The sequence below is a fragment of the Xenopus laevis genome, chromosome 7S (assembly GCF_017654675.1).
Source record: "Xenopus laevis strain J_2021 chromosome 7S, Xenopus_laevis_v10.1, whole genome shotgun sequence".
In the NCBI taxonomy this organism is placed as follows: domain Eukaryota; kingdom Metazoa; phylum Chordata; class Amphibia; order Anura; family Pipidae; genus Xenopus; species Xenopus laevis.
In genome coordinates, this window is record NC_054384.1 from 64,509,475 (window position 1) to 64,528,678 (window position 19,204).

The 19,204-nt window shown below is 40.1% G+C and overlaps 2 protein-coding genes and 1 long non-coding RNA gene across 3 annotated transcripts in view; 2 read left to right on the forward strand and 1 right to left on the reverse strand.

The window, feature by feature from the left end:
- Nucleotides 1–19,204, reverse strand: part of LOC121396103 — a 211,964-nt gene that overhangs the window by 133,024 nt on the left and 59,736 nt on the right. The gene's annotated exons all lie outside the window — the stretch shown is intronic.
- The window catches only part of LOC121396074 (cilia- and flagella-associated protein 251-like), a 123,756-nt gene that overhangs the window by 35,005 nt on the left and 69,547 nt on the right, over nucleotides 1–19,204 (forward strand). The gene's annotated exons all lie outside the window — the stretch shown is intronic.
- LOC121396090 (dixin-A-like) lies at nucleotides 1,619–11,354 on the forward strand. The gene is made up of 6 exons (XM_041570694.1): nucleotides 1,619–1,945; nucleotides 2,919–3,011; nucleotides 3,656–3,727; nucleotides 5,508–5,619; nucleotides 8,652–8,760; nucleotides 10,978–11,354. The coding sequence occupies exons 4-6, from the start codon at nucleotides 5,510–5,512 to the stop codon at nucleotides 11,179–11,181; spliced, it is 423 nt and encodes a 140-aa protein (XP_041426628.1). The 5' UTR covers nucleotides 1,619–1,945; nucleotides 2,919–3,011; nucleotides 3,656–3,727; nucleotides 5,508–5,509; the 3' UTR covers nucleotides 11,182–11,354.

Here is a 19,204-nt window from a genome sequence, read left to right on the forward strand (position 1 = left end):
TTTGTCAGTGGAAAGCAACGGGCCCTATCTGACCTATATAATGCACCTAATTCCCTGACATCGCATGGGGGGTGTGTGAAACATGGCAGGTTCTAGGACCATGTGGCCTCCGGGCACTGCTTGTGGAAATCGGCCCTGTTTGTGTTATAATGCAAGCATAAATGTAATTATAAAAGAACTCTGTGACCGCCCCCATGATTTTGAGGTGTGAAGGTGCTTCCTTTAAAGCTATGGGCACATGGGGTCTGTTTCTTGGCCTTCCAAAATCCGCTCCATGTGACAGCAGCGGGCTGAGCCTAGCGGATGGACTGTATAAAAGCAGGCTGAGGAAAAAGTATGCCCATAGCATTAAAGTTGCACTTATTACAGGTATGGGACATGAATTCTTAGAAACTATGGTTTTTCTGGATAACGGATTTTTCCGTAATTTGGATCATCAAACCTTAAGTCTACTAGAAAACCATGTACATATTAAAGGACCAGTAACATCAAAAAACATTTTTAAAAAATTCATTACTACACATCAAAAAATAAACACCAAGACTTTCAGAAACATCGCCGGCTTTGAGTGAAAGAGAACCCAGTGCTGACCCAGTGTAGACTCTGTGCTACATTCCTGCAATAGACGCGACCCGGGAGCTTCATGGGGGCTCTGCTTACCCAAGTGACACTAGATTCTATTTATGAAGCAGCACGCTACAGTTGCCCAGCACCGCCGCCACGAAGATCACGGCTAGTATCATGGCAATCTCGATCTTGGCCAGCAAGCGTACCGTTCCCCTGTCTGGTTCCCTTGAACCCTGCTGCTAAACTGGGAAGAGTTGGTGCTGCCAATGTTCCCAATTGGGTCTGCCAAGTTATCGCCCTCGGACAAATGAATGACCAGATCCATAGCGTTCTAGCCACTTCCACTCTTGTTTTATATGAAACAAAATCTGCAGCCGCTGCCACCGACCAATGCACTGCCTTCCTTCAGGTGTGGAGGAGCCACAAATCTACTTGTGCTCAGGGGCTGACACTCTTATGTGAGTTTCTAGCCGTGATCTTCGTGGCGGCGGTGCTGGGCAACTGTAGCGTGCTGCTTCATAAATAGAATCTAGTGTCACTTGGGTACAAGATGAACGCCATGCATCTCCCCTCTGCTCACCGTGCGGGAGGATAATGGAGAAATATCGACAGGGAACAACTATGCCAGAAGAATTCCAACTGCTCCATAGAGTTTGATGTGATGCTGTCAGTACAACAGGAGACATAGCCAGGGAGGAGAAATCCAGCGCCGCACAATGGATGGTCGCCCTTTCGCCTTTTCTGAACAGGAGAGGAAGTGGAGTTTCGGTAAGTTATTTCTTAATAAAGTCTTTGCAATTTTAAATTTTTATTTGTCTTGGTGTTTATTTTTTGATGTGTAGTAACGAATTTTTTAAAAATGTTTTTTGATGTTACTGGTCCTTTAAATAAACCCAATAGGCTGGTTTTGCTTCCAATAAGGAATAATTATATCTTAGTTTGGATCAATTACAAGGTACTATTTTATTATGATTATTATTATTATTACTACAGAGAAAAAGGAAATCATTTTTAAAAATTTGCATTATTTGGATAAAATGGAGTCTGTCGGAGACAGCCTTTCAGTAATTCGGGGTTTCTGGATAACAGATCCAATTCCTGTATCATTATTTTATCATGGCATGGTCTACTTATGAGAACATGTCAAAGAAGCGTGTGTAAGTTATGTAAGTAAGATGATAATTGGTCCCTGTGCTTGGTTCCACTCAGAGCCCAGAGCAGTCTTAATTTGCACTACCATGGAAAATATGCCACTGCCCACCTTAAAATTAAATGCAGGCCATGTGGTGTTGAACATCCTAAATGAATCTGTTTATTTTTTTAGGTGGACTTACAGAGAAAAATGGAAGAGAGGAGCCAGTTTATTGCAGACTATAAAGTAAAAATGATATTGTAACAAACAGTATCTATTTAAATGGTATTTACCAGAGCAAATAAGAGTATTCATATAAAATCTGTAAAAAATTTTTGCTTTCAAATAAAGCATCTTCAGAGATTAATATGGTATATAGTAACATCCCGCTGTATTCTTTAAAGAGGATGTCTAAAAATAAATAGATTGTGTAAAAAGTATGTGCCTGCCACTAAACAGGTACAGTGCATATTTGAGTTATTATTGTAATCATCATCTGCAAATTTCCCAAAGCTGTCTGTGATGGTTTTCATTCATTTAGCCCATGATACTGTATATAGTAGCGGTAAATTAAAACCAAACAGACTTGCTTCAGACAACTAGTTTCCCACTAGTTTGAAATAGGTATTTACCCACAATATCCTAAGAGAAAAGAATTTCTGTCCCTAAACTTAAATTAGAATTGGTTGTTCCAAATTGACACACGACATCAGTCATATACAATGCTATTTTACCATCTTTACTCCAATGATTATATTGACCATTGATTAGTAATTGATATGATTATTGGGCAAATACATTTACCATCATGTACAAGCAGTTACTGGAAATATGGATAGTTTTGAGGCAATTACACAGACAGGCACCTGCTATTATAGTTGAAATTGACCTACTTTATCTTCTCCTGTCTCCCATAAAATGTACAAATACAAATTTAATTGGCACATCTGAGACACACATTCACACCACTTTTGCAATGTTATACGTTATAGATAGATAATGTTATAGATAAATCTATAGGCTCTGTTTCATCCACAGATGATCCACTGAGGAGCTAGCTACTACAACATTCCAGCTGCTATAGTTACCTTTAAAGCATAGATTTCCCAGATTTTCAGCGTTTGTACATTGACTTGATCAAGTGTTTTGCGCCCTGAGAATTTCTCTAAAGGTCCCTTGTAATGCACGCCAGTAACCTTGATAATGAATGTTATTGCAGAAAGATTTAACCAAGAAGGAATGGCTTATACAACAACTGCAAGGAAAGCTTGATGAATCTCAACGGAAGCTTTCTGAAGCCAACTATCACAAGGTACTGGTAACTTTTAATTGCTGGCCCCTCATTGACTAATGCAATGACCCCTGTTCTTGTGGTTTATCAAATTATATTGTTCATATAGAACAAGCTGGGCTATCCGGCACTTAAGGGAATCCACAGGACCAAATTATAAAAGTAAAGGCAACGTTTATCGATTAAAGTTAAAAAATACACATTACCATAGGCACTACGCATTTGTGTCCAATAGGCACTTAGCCATGGGCCCATGACTAAGCGCCTATTGGGCAAGAAACATGGATTCCCTTAGAGTGATGGATAGCCCAACCTGTTCCATCTGCATAATATCGATTTGCTATTCCCTGAGCTGAGGGGCGGGGGATGGTGCACCTGGACTAGTGATTCTGCTTGGTGGGTTATCTACCTTGTCATTCTGTTGCACCTCTCACTTCTCTTTGTCTTATCAAGTTATATTGTCAACACCGTTGTTTTGTTGATTTTTAGCAATTTATAGATTAACTGTGTGATGGTCAGTCCACGTGTTTCAATTATTTATGGAGTTTGAAAATATATTTCTATACAAACCATGGCTCACGAAAAATTATACAAAGGGTTGTAATTATAGTTTTCTATTAGTGAGAGTGAAAAATGTTTGTGTTTATTTAAATGTTTTGTTTCAGACTGACCTTCAGAAAGAGTTGGATCACCGGAAGGCTCTTCCTCAGCAGTACATGAATGAAGAAGATGATCAGGTAGAGCTGAGTGTTTCACGTTACTCTATATATAGTGGCCACAGTTGTATCCACTTCTGCATTCTTTTTCTCTTTACACGCTGTGTTCTGCAGAATGGCAGCAGGCCTCTGTGCTCCATTTTTCAGCAAGTTCTTGCCGGTGCTCTGCTCCTTACACATTTTAAAGTAGAGTTCAGCTTTAACTGGGATTCAAATCCTTGTTAGACAAGCACTAAAGGGTGCTGACTTGCACCCCTGGGAAACATAAATGATTCCAATGGAATTCTACAACAGCAGATAAGTATAATATATCAAGGGAAAATTGTCTGCAGCATTAGCAGTAAAGTGTCACCAGACATCTACGTGATATGGTCACCCCCCTAAATTATATTTTTTTAACCTGCAACCTAATTTTTCCTGAGAAAAAATAGGTTAGACAATATTGAATAGAATAAGTGTTGGACAATATTGACATCAAGGGGTCTATGTATTAAAGGTCGAGTTTTTTTTTGTGAAAAAACCTTGAATATTTGGAAAGAAACAAAACCTCACATTTTTAGAGATTTATTATGCTCCAAAAAAAAATCTGAAAATACTCCAGCTAAAGCCTGTTAAATTCATGTAAAAGTCAATGGCAGAGGTTTAACCATTTGAAGATGTTTTTTGCCTTCATAATTTTCTGGTGTTTGGGGTGCTGGTTTTCTCTGAAAACACTAAAATTCAGGTTTCTGGGCACTAAGTTTTTATTCAATAGTCCCCCATACACTGAAGGAGTTATGTCATAGTAGATGTAGATTTACTATGGGCTTGGAAACCAAAAACAATAATTTTAGATGTTTTCTTTTATACAGTAGACAAGTAAATCATCATTATTTTTATAGCAGCAACAAGTTAACCAATGCTTCATGTTCAACAAACAAAATTGTGATTAGAGGGCCCTGCAATCTGTAGATTGTGGCAAATGCCAGAGAAGCTGCTGTAAGATACAATAGACAGTCACTATCATTGGGGCTCTGGGAGTTGTTTGGGCCTCTGTGTATTTGAAATGCCAGGGTAGATTTTAAATCTCAGCTTGGACCTTCTGCCATTTTTTTTTTTGCTTTCCTATTTATCATACCGAGTGGTTTACTGTATTTTGTTCTCTTGAGCTGCTTGTCAGAATTTACTATTTATATTAACTAGTGGAGAAATACAAGTAACAAAATGGTAACCACACTGTTGTACCTACTTACATTTTCTCTTAGTAAGTCATTCAGTTACTTTACAACTTAAAAGAAATATGACCTTCCTGTTTTAAGAATAGTACCATTCCCTCTACATGATGCTCTAGGGAACCATGGTTGCAGTCTAGTATTTGAGAAAATGCAGCACAAGGCCCATCATGCTGTGATTTTACTACACACTGGGCAGTGATATTTTAAAGGGGTTGTACACCTTCAAATACTTTTCAGTTCATTTGGTTTCAGATTGTTCACTAGAAATAAAGACTTTCCAATTACTTTCTATTTGTGACCATTTTTCTAATATTGAAGTGTAAAGTAAAGAGTTGCAGTATTTCTGGTCAGGTGATCTCATCACAAAATGGGGGTTCAAGGCAAGAGATGTAAAAGGGCAATATTTGCTTAAATATATACACCAGTTTGGTAAGATTCTTTAATATGCCACTTAATATGATATAAACTATATGTTGCTTAAGTATTCATTTTGGGGGTATAGTTTTCCTTTAAGTGACAAGGGTAGGGAGGCACAGTATAAACACAATTATATTGTCCATAACTTTTTGTTATATTGATTTTTGCAGCAATGTCACATTCACAGAGCACCCCAGTCATGGGCAGCAGCAACTCATCCACCAAAGTGCTGTACTTTACTGACCGCTCTCTGACACCCTTCATGGTCACTTTACCAAAGAGGTAATGGTAAATGCAATATTCAGCTACATACAATTTCAAGATAATCGTTGTTTGTAAATGTATATAAAAGAAAAAGCAATACTGAACAGCTATATAACATTGTAAACAAACAATATCAAAAAACAAAAAAGGAGAAAAGCACAGGTAACATAGCAGATAACAGATAAAACACCATTTATTGGACACACATGGTTTATCTGTTATGTGCTATTTAACCTGTGCCTTTCTCCTTTTTTCCAGCTTGAATGCGCTGGCTGCATGGCTTACAGAGCAGTCTTGTTTTTATAAACTATAGTAGTGTTTCTGAAGCAACTTTTACCAGTGAATGCTCTATGTATATTATATGTTAAAGCGATATTGACACTTTCCTATAAAAATCATAGGAACGTGTCCATATCAAGGAGGTGCTGCACGCCGAATAGTTTCCACTAAAAGCCACCCCCAGCCCCCTCGAAGCTTTGTAAAAGCCGTCCCTCTGACACTTCAAACGAATCTTTCTGCGTTGCTTCAAGGACCAGTTAACCATCAAAATAATTTTTAAAAAAATTCGTTAGTATACAACGAAAAATATACATCAAGACAAATAAAAATTTTAAATTACAAAGCCTTTATTAAGAAATAACTTACTGAAACGCCACTTCCTGTCCTCTTCAGAAAAGGCGATAGGGAGCGAGCCATCCATCCCAGCGGTGCTCGATTTCTCCTCCCTGCTGGATTCTGCACTTGAAGATGAGAAGAGGATGGAGCGTAGATGGGGGGCCACTGCTTCTTCTGCAATATAATCCTCACAGCAATTGGGCAGTAACAAAGATACATGGAAAGTCTATTTTTCTATGCCAATATGATGGCCAATGCTGTGCTCTTTGCCACTATATCACTACAACTGTCTTTTGTGGTATAAATCCCCAAAGGCTCCATTACTAACTTTGGCACATAGGGACAGGCGCTCTTCAATGCAGAATCTCAGTCCGTTGCTTCCTTTTCCTGTAGTAGGGTTTTTTTGTAGTGGGTTCGTGCTGGCTGTACGGGTCCCCTGGGAAGGGAGAGGTCCTTGATTTGAGTTGCGCTGTACCTAGCATCTCGGCGGACTGAGCGAGTCTCTGAAGAGTGGGGCTGGGGGAGCTCCGTAAAATTCGGGGGATTTGCCTGAGCGCGTCACACCTGACTTGTAGCATAATGTGTTGTCGCGCAAAGCCCCCCCCCGGTCGTTTGTATGGAGCTTCCGTGCCGGTATTCGAGATCTGCCACCCCGCCCGTCGTCCTCCAGCCTGACACCCCACGCGATTCTCCCGTGGGCTTCTCTAATGGCGCCTGTCCCTATGTGCCAGAGGGGGTGTTCGTGATAGTAATAGAGCCTTTGGGGATTTATACACAAAAGACAGCACTGTATCGATATTGTGGCAAAGAGCACAGCATTGGCCATCATATCTGGCAATAGAAAATAGACTTTTCTATCGCTGTATCTGCGCCTTGTATCGCTGTTACTGCCAATTGCTGTGAGATTATTTGCAGAAGAGCACGCGGCCCATCACGCTCCATCCTCTTCTCTCTTCAATGCAGAATTCAGCCAGGGAGGAAAAATTGAGCACCGCTGGATGATGGTCGCCCCTATCGCCTTTCTGAAGAGGACAGGAAGTGGAGTTTCAGTAAGTCATTTCTTAATAAAGCTTTGCAATTTAAAAGTTTAATTTGTCTTGGTGTTTATTTTTCGTTGTATACTAACGAATTTTTTTTTTTAATTTTTTGATGTTACTGGTCCATTCAGTAACGCTAACTGGGGCAGAGTGATCCTTCCATTGGCTGGAGTCCTGTTCTAATTTGTAATTAGCCTATGGAAGGATGCAACGCCCCCAGCCCAGTGTCATTGAAAAAATGCAGAAGATCATTAGGAGTGTCAGTAGCGGTCGGCTTAACAAAGGTTCCGGGGCTGGGGGGTTTAGAAGAAACTATTCGGCCTGCAGCACCTCCTTGATAAGGATACGTCCTATGATTTTTATAGGAATGTGTTGGTATTGCTTTAATTACTTTAAAATGCTTTCATTTTTGGTGTTACTGTTGCTTTAACCCACTTGCCGGCTATAGATTATAAATGCTACAGTGCCAGCTCTTCTGCCATCTCCTTAATTAAAGCTGCACTACCGGTATGTGATGAGTGAGTTCTGGCAGGAAAGTCCCTCAAAACCAACAGAGAAAACACTTGGGGGCAGATTTATCAAGGGTCGAATTCCGACCATCGAATTGAAAATACTTTGAATTCAATATTCGAATTCGAACTTTTTTCATAGAATTTTGGTATTCTGCGGTCGAAGTAAAATCGTTCGATCAAAACTATTAAATCGATTTTACTTCTACTTCAAAAAACTTAGAAAAATGCTATAGAAGGTCCCATAGGCTAACATAGCACTTCAGGTTTAATTTGGCGAAGTATTGAAGTTAAAGTTTTTCTAAAGAGACAGTACTTTGATTATCGAATGGTTGAATATTTGAATATTGAACTATTTTACTTCTAATCTAAGCCGTAGTATCCTATTCAATGGTCGAAGTATCCAAAAAATGACTTTGAATTTTTTTACTTTCGAAAATGCCAGAGTCAGTCCGGACTGAGAATTAAAATAGGCAGAGGCCACGAGTGTCAGACAAGAAGGCTAAAAAAAACTACTCTGCCTTGATTCCTGCTACCCTGCTGTGCCCTTTGGAGCTCACTGTATAATTATCACATGCTCACCCAAGCCTTAACACAGCTTCAAACTCCTTTGCCCTGAGTCCATGGCTCCAGCTGAAACTCTTGACCTTTGACCAAGTTTGGGTGGAAAGGGCAGAAGGCAAGACAATGTTAGCCTTAGTCATCTTGCCCTACTATTGCTACCATTTCCTAGTTAACCAGTCTTTATACTTAATAATCCTGACAGAAGCGCTTTTTCTTCCAAAGATAAAAAGGACTCTGGTTGCCTAATCTCCTTCTAGATAATGTGCCGAGACAGTTGGAATCTCCCTCCAGTTAATTATTATAAATTAATGTTCTCCATCAATAGTTTAGGAGAGGTGACACTGAGGGACTTCAGAGCAGCTATTGGTCAAGAGGGAAGTCACAGATACCACTTCAAGGCTTTGGATCCTGAATTTGGAACAGTGAAAGAAGAGGTAAGATTCCTTTTAATAAGTTTCTACATATTAATAAGGGACCTGAATAAATCTTTGATAGGCAATTCCTCATGGAACAAAGTGCAAGGTGCCCTAGTCATGGAAATCCTCTAGTAGGTTGAAAATATTTTCCATGATGCAAAGTTGTTTACTCATGGTTGTGTTAGTGGCATGGGTAGAAAGTAACCTGCTCCATGCTGCTGTCAGTCATGTGATTATTTCAGAAGCTCTGCAAGGATTCAAGATGTTCACTCAAGATCAGTTACCCTTTACCCATATACTACACTGCTGCTGAAATAAGTGACTGACTTAACAAGGAATGTGAACAAGATAAGGAGGCCTGACCAATGTACCATAAACAAATTAAATGAACTTATGGCGAATGGCACACATACTGTTAGCTTTGCTGTGGCATTTTAGCACAAACACAGCAAATACTACTCAGTGATGCTTATCATTTACATGACATTAAGCAATTGTCAATTTTAGGCAAAAAAACCACTAGCCAATTCGGTTATTTCCATTCTTGTATATGACAGGTTTCACTGAGAAATACATTTCAGGTGTTTTTATGTTGGGTGAAATATGCATTAGGAGGGAGAAAACACATTTACTAACCTTCTATACCTGCTCCATGCATTAAAATGCAAGGTGCCAAAATACAGGACACAAAAAACTTTGGAATTAGCACCTGCCTTAAAGGAGAACTACACCCAAAAAATGAATATGGCTAAAAATGCCCTATTTTATATACTGAATTTATTACACCAGCATAACATTTCAGATTGTCAATAGCAGCAATAATCCAGGACTTCAAACTTGTCACAGGGGGTCTCCATCTTGGAAAGTGTCTGTGACACTCACATGCTCAGTGGGCTCTGAGCAGCTGTTGAGAAGCTGAGCTTAGGGGTCGTCTTTGCAAATATCAAGCAGAAAATGAGGTTGGCCTGTAATATAAGCAGGGCTGATAATTAAATTCTGATGCTAGTTGCACTTGTTTCTGTGCTGCCATGTAGTAATTATCTGTATTAATTACTAATCAGCATTATATTGTGACATTTCTATTCTATGTGTACTGTATATTGTGAGTGGGTCCATAAGCTCAGTAAGTGACAGCAGCACAGAGCATGTGCAGTAAATCAGCAGAAAAAAAGATGTGGAGCTACTGGGGCATCTTTGGAGACACATATCTTTACTGCTAAAGGGCTGTGGTTGCCTTGGGCTGATACAGAAGCCCAAAACATAATAGTACAACATTTCTAGCCTACTTCTTTAGTTAAGCTTTAGTTCTCCTTTAAGGATGTGTTTCTTCCAAGACTGAGTGGTGTGCTGCACCTACACATGCTGATTTGTATCTAATCAATCATGTGGCTCTGTGCCAAAATGATGCAATTCCGACCAACACTGATGTGAACAATTAATTAAAGGTGTGAACAATTAAAAGCTAAATGTGTAATTACATAACAATAAACCAATCAACTGCAGAGCTAGTATTGAGTTTCCATAGGGTGCAGCCAAAGGCCTGTAGTACAGCTTAATTGTTGTTTTAAAGGGATACTGTCATGGGAAAAAATTTTTTTCCAAACGCATCAGTTAATAGTGTTGCTCCAGCAGAAATATGCACTGAAATCTGTTTCTCAAATGAGCAAACAGATTTTTTTTATATTTCATTTTCAAATCTGACATGGGGCTAGACATATTGTCAGTTTCCCAGCTGCCCCCAATCATGTGACTTGTGCTCTGATAAATTTTTTGCTGCTGTACTGCAAGTTAAAGTGATATCACCCCTCCCTTTTCTCCCAGCAGCCTAACAACAGAATAATAGGATGGTAACTAGATAACAGCTCCCTAACACAAGATGACAGCTCCCTGGTAGATCTAAGAACAGCACTCAATAGTAAAATCCAGGTCCCACTGTGACACCTTCAGTTACATTGAGTAGGAGGAACGACAGCCTGCCAGAAAGCAGTTCCATCCTCAAGTGCTGGCTCTTTCTGAAAGCACATGACCAGGCAAAAATTACCTGAGATGGCGCCTACACACCAATATTACAACAACAAAAAAATACACTTGCTGGTTCAGGAATTAAATTTTATATTGTAGAGTGAATTATTTGCTGTGTAGTAATAATTACTTTCAGATTTACACATACATATAATAACATCAGCGTGGAAACGTCCCCAGTAATTGGTTCAGTTCTTGCTTTTCTTTCCCCAGGTGTTTCATGATGAAGATATTATTCCAGGCTGGGAAGGTAAAATAGTAGCCTGGGTGGAAGAAGATCACGGAAGCATTTGGTACAATGAGAAACTCCATGATACGGGTCTGGATATTTTATCATGCTGCCAAAAGAGGATTCTGCAGGCACCAAAAGGAAAGCTCATACATAGTTCCAGCTGCAGGAAAGTGGATCCTTACTAGTTGCTGGTGATGCCTTTAATGCATCAAACGAGACAATATACATTTGGGATAGCCGCAATGACATTATTTCTTAGGATTTATGTGGTCCCTGCCTTGTGGTTGCCAGCAGCCTTATAATGTATGAAATACAGTATGTGATGAAGAGTATTCAGTATTTTTCTACAGGTGCACTAAATCTAGTTTGCAGTTATAGCAGGGCAATATGTAACAGGTCCCTTCAGGTTAGACAATCCTTAGATTGGGTCAAATGCAGTAAACTATTTGCCATCTACGTAGTCTGCATATCATTGGTTGGAACATGGAAACATAAATTCTACAGCATAGGCCACTCAGATGGCCAGATTGTTATTGCTGTAGAATTTAATCTATGGTACAAAAATGGTTAAAGCATGGATATTCATCCTGGGCCTGTACATCTCACAAGATACGGTGTAGGAGGCTTATAGTTCAGTGCTAACCATACACATATTAAAAAAGATGTTTTCAGATTTTTGCCTGAAAACCACTAAATCTTCGGATTATTACACGAAACCCATCGCAGATGAAGATATCTTTGGGACTTCTCCCACTGACTTATATGTAACCATGGCAGGTCTGAGATGCCGGATTTTCAAATTCAGACTTTTTCCATACTCTGAGCATAATATATCCCAAAAAATTCAAGTTTTTTTTTTCATTTTTTACTTAGCATTCAGACTTTAATAAATAACCCCTGTAATGTTTACATTTTACATGTGTGCTTTTGAAGATTCGCCATCATTTCTAGAAAGCATTATATTTGTATTTCAAATACTTGAGGCAGTTCATAAATATGTATTATCTAAGGCTGTGGACAGCAATCTTTTATCTCAGCAGAGCTGATAGGAAACACAATACAATATAAACCAGGGCTTCAGCTATAGGTTCATTGCACATGGTACAGTATGTTTATTCCCCGCATTAGATTAAAGATTAATTCTCAAGCATTTTGTCACACACGACAGAAGCAAATTTACACAGGCAACAAAATGAATGACACACATCAGTTTGTGTTGCTCATGTGTTTAGCAGCTAATACAGAGAATTGCTTCCCATTCATTGTAATGACAGTTGCCTTGACCTTGCGGGGGCACTTGGTGCAGCAGTGGTTGTTTCCTCAGGTCCGATTGGCAGAAAAGAAATTCTTTTATCTCATGCCAGATGTATTCAAGTCAAACGTATTTAAATTTTGGCGTTACTAATGGCATATGTACCACTGCCCCTATTAAGTATGGGGAATGCTATGGTCACAGGCCTGCTCAAAATATGGCTCTGTGATCCCCACAAACAGATAGCATTTTTAGTGACAAGCTGAAAAGAAAGGCTAATAATTTGTTAAGGCAAAAGCAAACATTGCCATTGTACTCCAAATCGTTCACCTATGAGCAAGATGGCCTCTGCTTTTAAGTCAAGGCATACAAAGTAGAGCATCCGAAATTGCAGCATTTAGGAATCTGGGCAAACAGTATTTCTTGTGTTTTACGCCCCTTAGTGATTCCATTTGCTACTAGTGGAGTATGATTATAAATGATATCAAGGAGGGCCCAGTGTGCACTGTAAAATCACTAGGAACAAGTATAAGTGTATGGGTCCATAAGATATTTTGCACTTAGTGCACCAACACTTGTGTCTACCCAGCTCACTATATTCTCTTCCTACAACTTCCCTCCCCTGCTTATTATATAGATGCAGAAAGCGTAAAGACTTGGACTGGTCATTTTTTGAATAGATACAGTATATAAGATCTGAATTAACCAGCACCCAAACCCTGATTATATTCAGAGTTATGTCTTTATAGGGCTCAATATTTAATATGCAATAATACATATTAAAATTGGAATGAATTTTAATTCTATGGTTTCAGGGCCTTCTAAATTTCGGTCTCTTCAGATATTGGCAGTAATAACCTAAACTCACCCTGTTAACTCAAATATTTTGATCTTTCTGCTTTTATGCAAACTACCTCTCTTAACTGCTGCTTATAACCATAAACATAATCTGCCCTAAATCCTAAAAAACTCCTTCTACATAACTTATCAGTGTCCCAGCCTACAACCAATAGCAAGTGGCGGAACTACCGGGGGAGCAGGGGGTGCGAGTGGGACAGGGCCCGCACCCCCCTCAGGGCCCCCCGGCAGCCCACGCGCCACTAAACTGCAGTCTGAAAATTGCGTACGGAGGGGGGCGGGGTGCCGGCTGCGCCTCACGCACCAGGGCCCGCCCCCCTCTAGTTACTTTATTGCCAGTAGCTCAATTCTTTTATCTGTTTTTATCATAACTAACATAACCTTTAGCTGCTACAACACACGCTTACTCTTGGTTTCCTTATAGAGACTCCATGAAACATTGACATTGTTTCTTTTAATGGTCCTTGCAGTCACTTATTCCATAACATTCTCACATTTCCACCAAAAGAGCTTACATTCATTCCCATCCCATGTGCTGACAAACAGAAAATAATGCCTTTCTTATGTACATGTCTTATAACATTAACTATCATAATCATCAATATACCCTTGTAAGGTCCATTAAGCCTTATGTAGAGCAATGTTAAGGGATGTATTATTATGGCTAAAGTGATAGTTTGCCTTAACCGTAAATATATTTATGTATTTAGTTTCAGAGATGAGACAACAGGAAAAAAATCTGAAATGTTCCACTGAAAATAATAAGGTGGCACTTTTTACATTATCTTTATAGTAAATAACCTTTTTTTTATGCCTTTTAGAATAAAAATGTTAATTTAGAATAAAGACTAAAAAGGATCAGTTAAGCTCTTGTTTAAAGGATCTATTGTGTCCATTTACATAGTCTAAAGATTGCCATACATTTAGGATCCAATCGGCTGCTTAATGGATCCCTTTGGCAGCTTAAAGGGGAAGGAAACCTCCTCGGCGCTAACCCCCCAACCCCCCCTCACGTGTATTGCCCGCCCCTCCCCTCCCTGGCCTACCCCCTCCCGCTGGCAAATGCCCCTAACTTGTTACTTACCCTCTGCGCAGGTCCAGTACAGGGGAGTTCACAGCCGACATCTTCTTCCACGCGATCTCTTCCTCTTTGACCTGCGCATAGCGCAGTAGGATCATTTCGCCGGTACGATCTACTGCGCATGCGCGTGACTTTTGGCGCATTAGCGCAGAAGATCCGTACCAGCAAAATGCTCCTACCTGCGCAATGCGCCAAAACGCCGGTCAAAGGGAGGAAGAAGATCGCATGGAAGAAGATGTCAGCTGTGAAACTCCCCTGGACTGGACCTGCGCAGAAGGGGTAAGTACAAGTTAAGGGGCATTTGCCCCCGCGGAGGGGTAGGCCAGGGGGAGGAGGGAGGGGGGGCAACACACGGGAGGGGGGAGGGGGGGTTAGTGCCGACGAGGTTTCCTTCCCCTTTAAATCTGCTCTTGTATGGCCACCTTGAGGCTAAGGGCAAATGTGGTGAATCATCTGCTGTCAGAAACTGGCAGTTTTGAAAAGATTGACGCCATACCTTGTCTGCTGCAAGATGCGGGCGTTTATTTCATGGTGCTCTTGAGCTCTGACACTTCACAGTTATCAAACGTTTCGGGGACCGCAAAAGAGAACCTGTGCCAAAAATATAGACAAAGCAGTGTGATCCCTATGTAAAGAAGAAAAATGTAACCGTTTTGTGTCCATCTTGTTACAGTCCATAAGTGTTATACAACATTTTGCAATAAGCGAGAAATATATCATGATCAATTTTCTTTCATCTTTGCCATTAAAAATTCATTCATGTGAATATCTATTGTGTAAAAGTGCATCAAAATTCCACCTGTAATAAATATCAATATAAAATACAATCAATAAAAGTCTTCTACTTACTGATAATAAACTCAATTTTTTTTGATGTATTTTTATATTGATATTTATTACAGGTGGAATTTGATGCACTTTATACACAATAGATATTCACCACGAATGGAATATAGTTTTAAAAGATACAGTGCACCAAATCTGTAATCTTTCAAAACAAACATGTGCTTCTGTCTGATATTTCATCAACCAGCATAACAGTTTCAAATCCATGAATTCGTGGATAGTGCTTAAAGGGTGGTTCACCTTCAAACAACTAGTTGGTTTCAGATAGATCACCAGAAATAATGACCTTTTCCAATTAATTTTCTATTTTATGTTGACCGTTTTTCTAATTGAAGTGTAAAGTTTCATTTTTCACCTTCTAAAAAGCAGCTCTGGAGGGGGGTCAACGACCCTGTCAAAACTATTCTAATGGATATCATTTAGTTGATACATTTCTTATCTTTGTCCCCTGCTGAAGCAGAATCTCTGTACGTTTCAATTACAGGCAGTTTGTTTAGAATTGAGTTACAATAGTTGTTACATTCCTTCCAGAGATGCTGCTGAGAATGTATCAACTCCAATGTTGCAAACATACAGTCAACAGTTCAGAGTCTGCACCTGATTTACTGAGCTGCTAGAATCAAACACCAGAGACACGAACATTCAACTTTAAACTTAGATTTTGGAAAAACAATAAAAAATAAATAATGGAAAGTAATTGGAAAAAGTCTTTATTTCTGGGGAACAATCTAAAACAACTGAATTGAAAAAAGTGTTTGGAAGGTGAACAACCCCTTTAATGTTCAGATTTGAAATGTATGCCATTAAAACTGCCTTGTGTTCTTGATCCTCATAGAAAAACACATATCAAATGAAATACATTGTTATCAGGTATGGCTATACAGATGAAGGTCTGTGGGTTAGACGCAGCCCCCAAGTCAATTTAATGGTCCCCTATGCCCTCTAAAACAGCGTCATCCTACTTTAATTTGAGTGGTGAACGTTATATTTATAGGATTATTGGCCCACAGCATGGAAAAGTTAGGCAAATGTTTAGATAAGGACTACAAAATAGGAAGCAGATCCAAAATGTGGTTATATGGAGATTTATACCAAGAATGTCTGGACACTTCCTGAATGTTTCGTTGTCAAAGGTGAATCTCTGTACAACACACACACACATAATAGATCCAAGAACAGGACAAAATATCAAGGAACGGCACGAACACTGGGTAAAAAATCCATCCCATTCTGTAAAGCTCAGTTGTATCACACAAGACAATTCATTGTGTAAAATAAGAATGCTGTCTTTTTTCAATGATTTGTAAAACCTCTGGCTGGAAACAGAATCTTTTTGTTCTAATTGTCACAACAGTGTAATATTTAAACAAGAACTTTTTTTTTTTATTGTGTCCCCCTATTTTACACTGGTAACGCATCTAATTCAATAATCTCCCACCAAAGCTCACAAATTGTGTTTGGTTTTCGTACGCTACGTTTAAAGGGCTTCAAGTCGTATGAAAAAAGTTTGTTTATTTTTATTGTTAAAGAAAGAATTGTTTTATCCACAATTTACATACAAGAATAGATGTTGTGGCCTATCCTATGACATAAAACAGTGATGTTTTTACCCGTCTGTGTTTCCGGTAATTTATTTCTTTTAAGCCAGAAATGAGTGATAAATGAATTATTTAATATTAAAAATAAATTATTATAGATCATTTGTTAAATGAACAAAAACCATTTATTCTGTTATCAGAAATCTTTGAGGCGTTGAAATTTAACAAAAATTACATGGGATGTGTGACGCAAATACCTGATTTTAAAACAACAGAAAATTGAAGGAGTGTAATGTAGTTCGTAACGCGGTACTAAACGCCCAGAAACGAACGTCCCAAGGGTTTCTTGGTCTCTGCGCACTCTTCTGCCTTTACAGTGCCGCCTTTTGGCTTCGGTGAGCTCCGCTAACTTCCGTCAGGTCTTAACCAAGGAGAGAGTTTTCTGAGTGAGTAAGGGAACAAGCGTTTGGTGTTTGTAGAATGGAACAAGGAAGTAGTCATAAAACCAGGCAGGGTCGGTAACAGCAGTCAATACGGTACAGAATACAGAACGTAGAAATGGCGGGCAAGGTGGTCAAACACACCAAAAATTGCTGTACAATATTAGAATCCAAGAGAGTATCAAAACGGCCAAAATCAGGAACAGGCAAGGATCAGAACATAGACACAGAACAAAGCACCCAGGAACTATGAAAAGACCTAGTAACAAGTATAAAGTGAAAAAAGAACACAATCCAACAGTTCAACCTTTAGTTTTTTTTTAGTCTGCCAACTGCAAGTATCCAGACGGAAGGCAAAAAAAAAACCAATCTGAGCCTCAGAGGGGAACAAAATTCAGATCAGCTTGAAATCACACACCGTCCATTGATGAACCAAGCAGTTATGGAACATCTGGTAGCCATAAATCTGTGGCCAACCTCGTAAGTAACTTCGTGGTGCGGTAATCAGCAGGGGTTCCAGAACGTGACGGTGTGTACTAGTAACGATCATTGTGGAGAGGGAGAGTCCCCCTGCAATTGCTGTTGAACAAGCCTCTTCTCCCCTCCCTGTGAGTACAACCTGTTCCTAGCTCCTCAACTGCCCGCTCGCACTGCTTTCAACTCAGTAGTTGCTAGTGTCCGCATTCTGTACAGATACAACCTCAGAGCTCTCACTGAGTAACAAGTTCTGTTTGAACTGGCGTAATTAAGGTTTAAGCTAAAGCTTTATTATGCAAGGGCTGCCATGGAGGACAACAGGGGTACAAAAGTGTACCGGGCCGGGCTAGGGGGCCGGCTTGCTGCACTTTCAAAATAGTGCGGGCCGCCCCTAGACAGCGCCGAAGCCGTGCCGCTCTCCTGAAGTGCCAACAGGCGCAAAGCCCCGAGCCACAAAAAGACCCGAAACCTGAAAGTTGAAGTCAGGAAGCGGCAAAATACTGAAGTCCGAAGGAGCCGAAGTCAGTCTAAGCTGAACATCAAGTGTGGTGTTTTGATTTTTTTTAAACCCCTGCCACCAATGTATATTTTAATACCTATAGCCCCGCGCACAAATGTTTTTTAAAATATTGTCTGGGCCCAATTTTTTTTTAAAACTGTGTAGGGGCCTGGCCGCGCCCGTGCAATCGTGGTTCTGGCATATGCAGTATGGTTCCATAGAAAGATCCATAGAGTTGGGCCTGTTGGGGGCTGTTTGGGCTCTGCGTACTGAATGGCTGGGCCATTAATCCCAGTCCAGCCGGGCCTGGCACCCAATGTTTTTTTAAAAAACATATTCCTGGGACCCAATTTCTTTTAACCTTGAAGGGGGGCCCGGCGCAAGTTTATTAGGGGCCCTGACCATATATCTCTGTGATAACTTGGTGTGTGGGGTTACCCATTTTAAGCGCTAATGTCTTGGTGGTCTTAACTGTGGTGGGAGTGGGTGGGGCTAAAAAAAGCTGTGTGCGCTTGTGGCCCCTTTAGGTCCAGACCTGAACTCCCATGGCGCAGCGGCTGCCTGCCCTGATTTGCCCCCCAGCCTCACAACCCACATTGGTTCAGAAACACTGGGGACGCAGTGATAAAACAGTTTTTAAAATTCCCAGCTCCAATCCCCTGCGCCGCCGATGAAAAAATTTGTGAGAAAAAAAGGATGGGACCGGCGACGAAAGTCATCTGGCCTAGGTTTCCTGCTAATGAACTCGGGCTTGAGTCAGACGCTGGCTCGTAATGACAAATGCTCAACCTGTGCTCCCCTGTGTTCTGTTTTAAAGCGTTCGAAGCCGCAATAGCCCCAGGAAGGATGCACACACCTTTACTGACACAGGTGGGTATGCCGAATGCAGTGGAACACAACGCTGCATTCCACCTGTGCGCGTCTTACCATGACTGTGTCATGACTGGCCCTTTAATAAATAGATTAAGAGTCTGCCGGGTCAGGTAACCACAGAATACAGCAAAGTGTCTAGTTTTGTGTAAAAACCCCTGAACTCGACCATTAGCGCCCACATTGGAAATAAAAAGAGGGACAAAAAGTTGTCCGCGTTATTGCGCCAACATTTTTGGACCAACGCCCCCTAAACCGTATGTTAATTTTAAAAAATGGTCAGGTTATAAAGTTTGAACATATTCTGAGTTTTTTTCAGTTTACAGTTTTGCTATGAAGGTATCTGC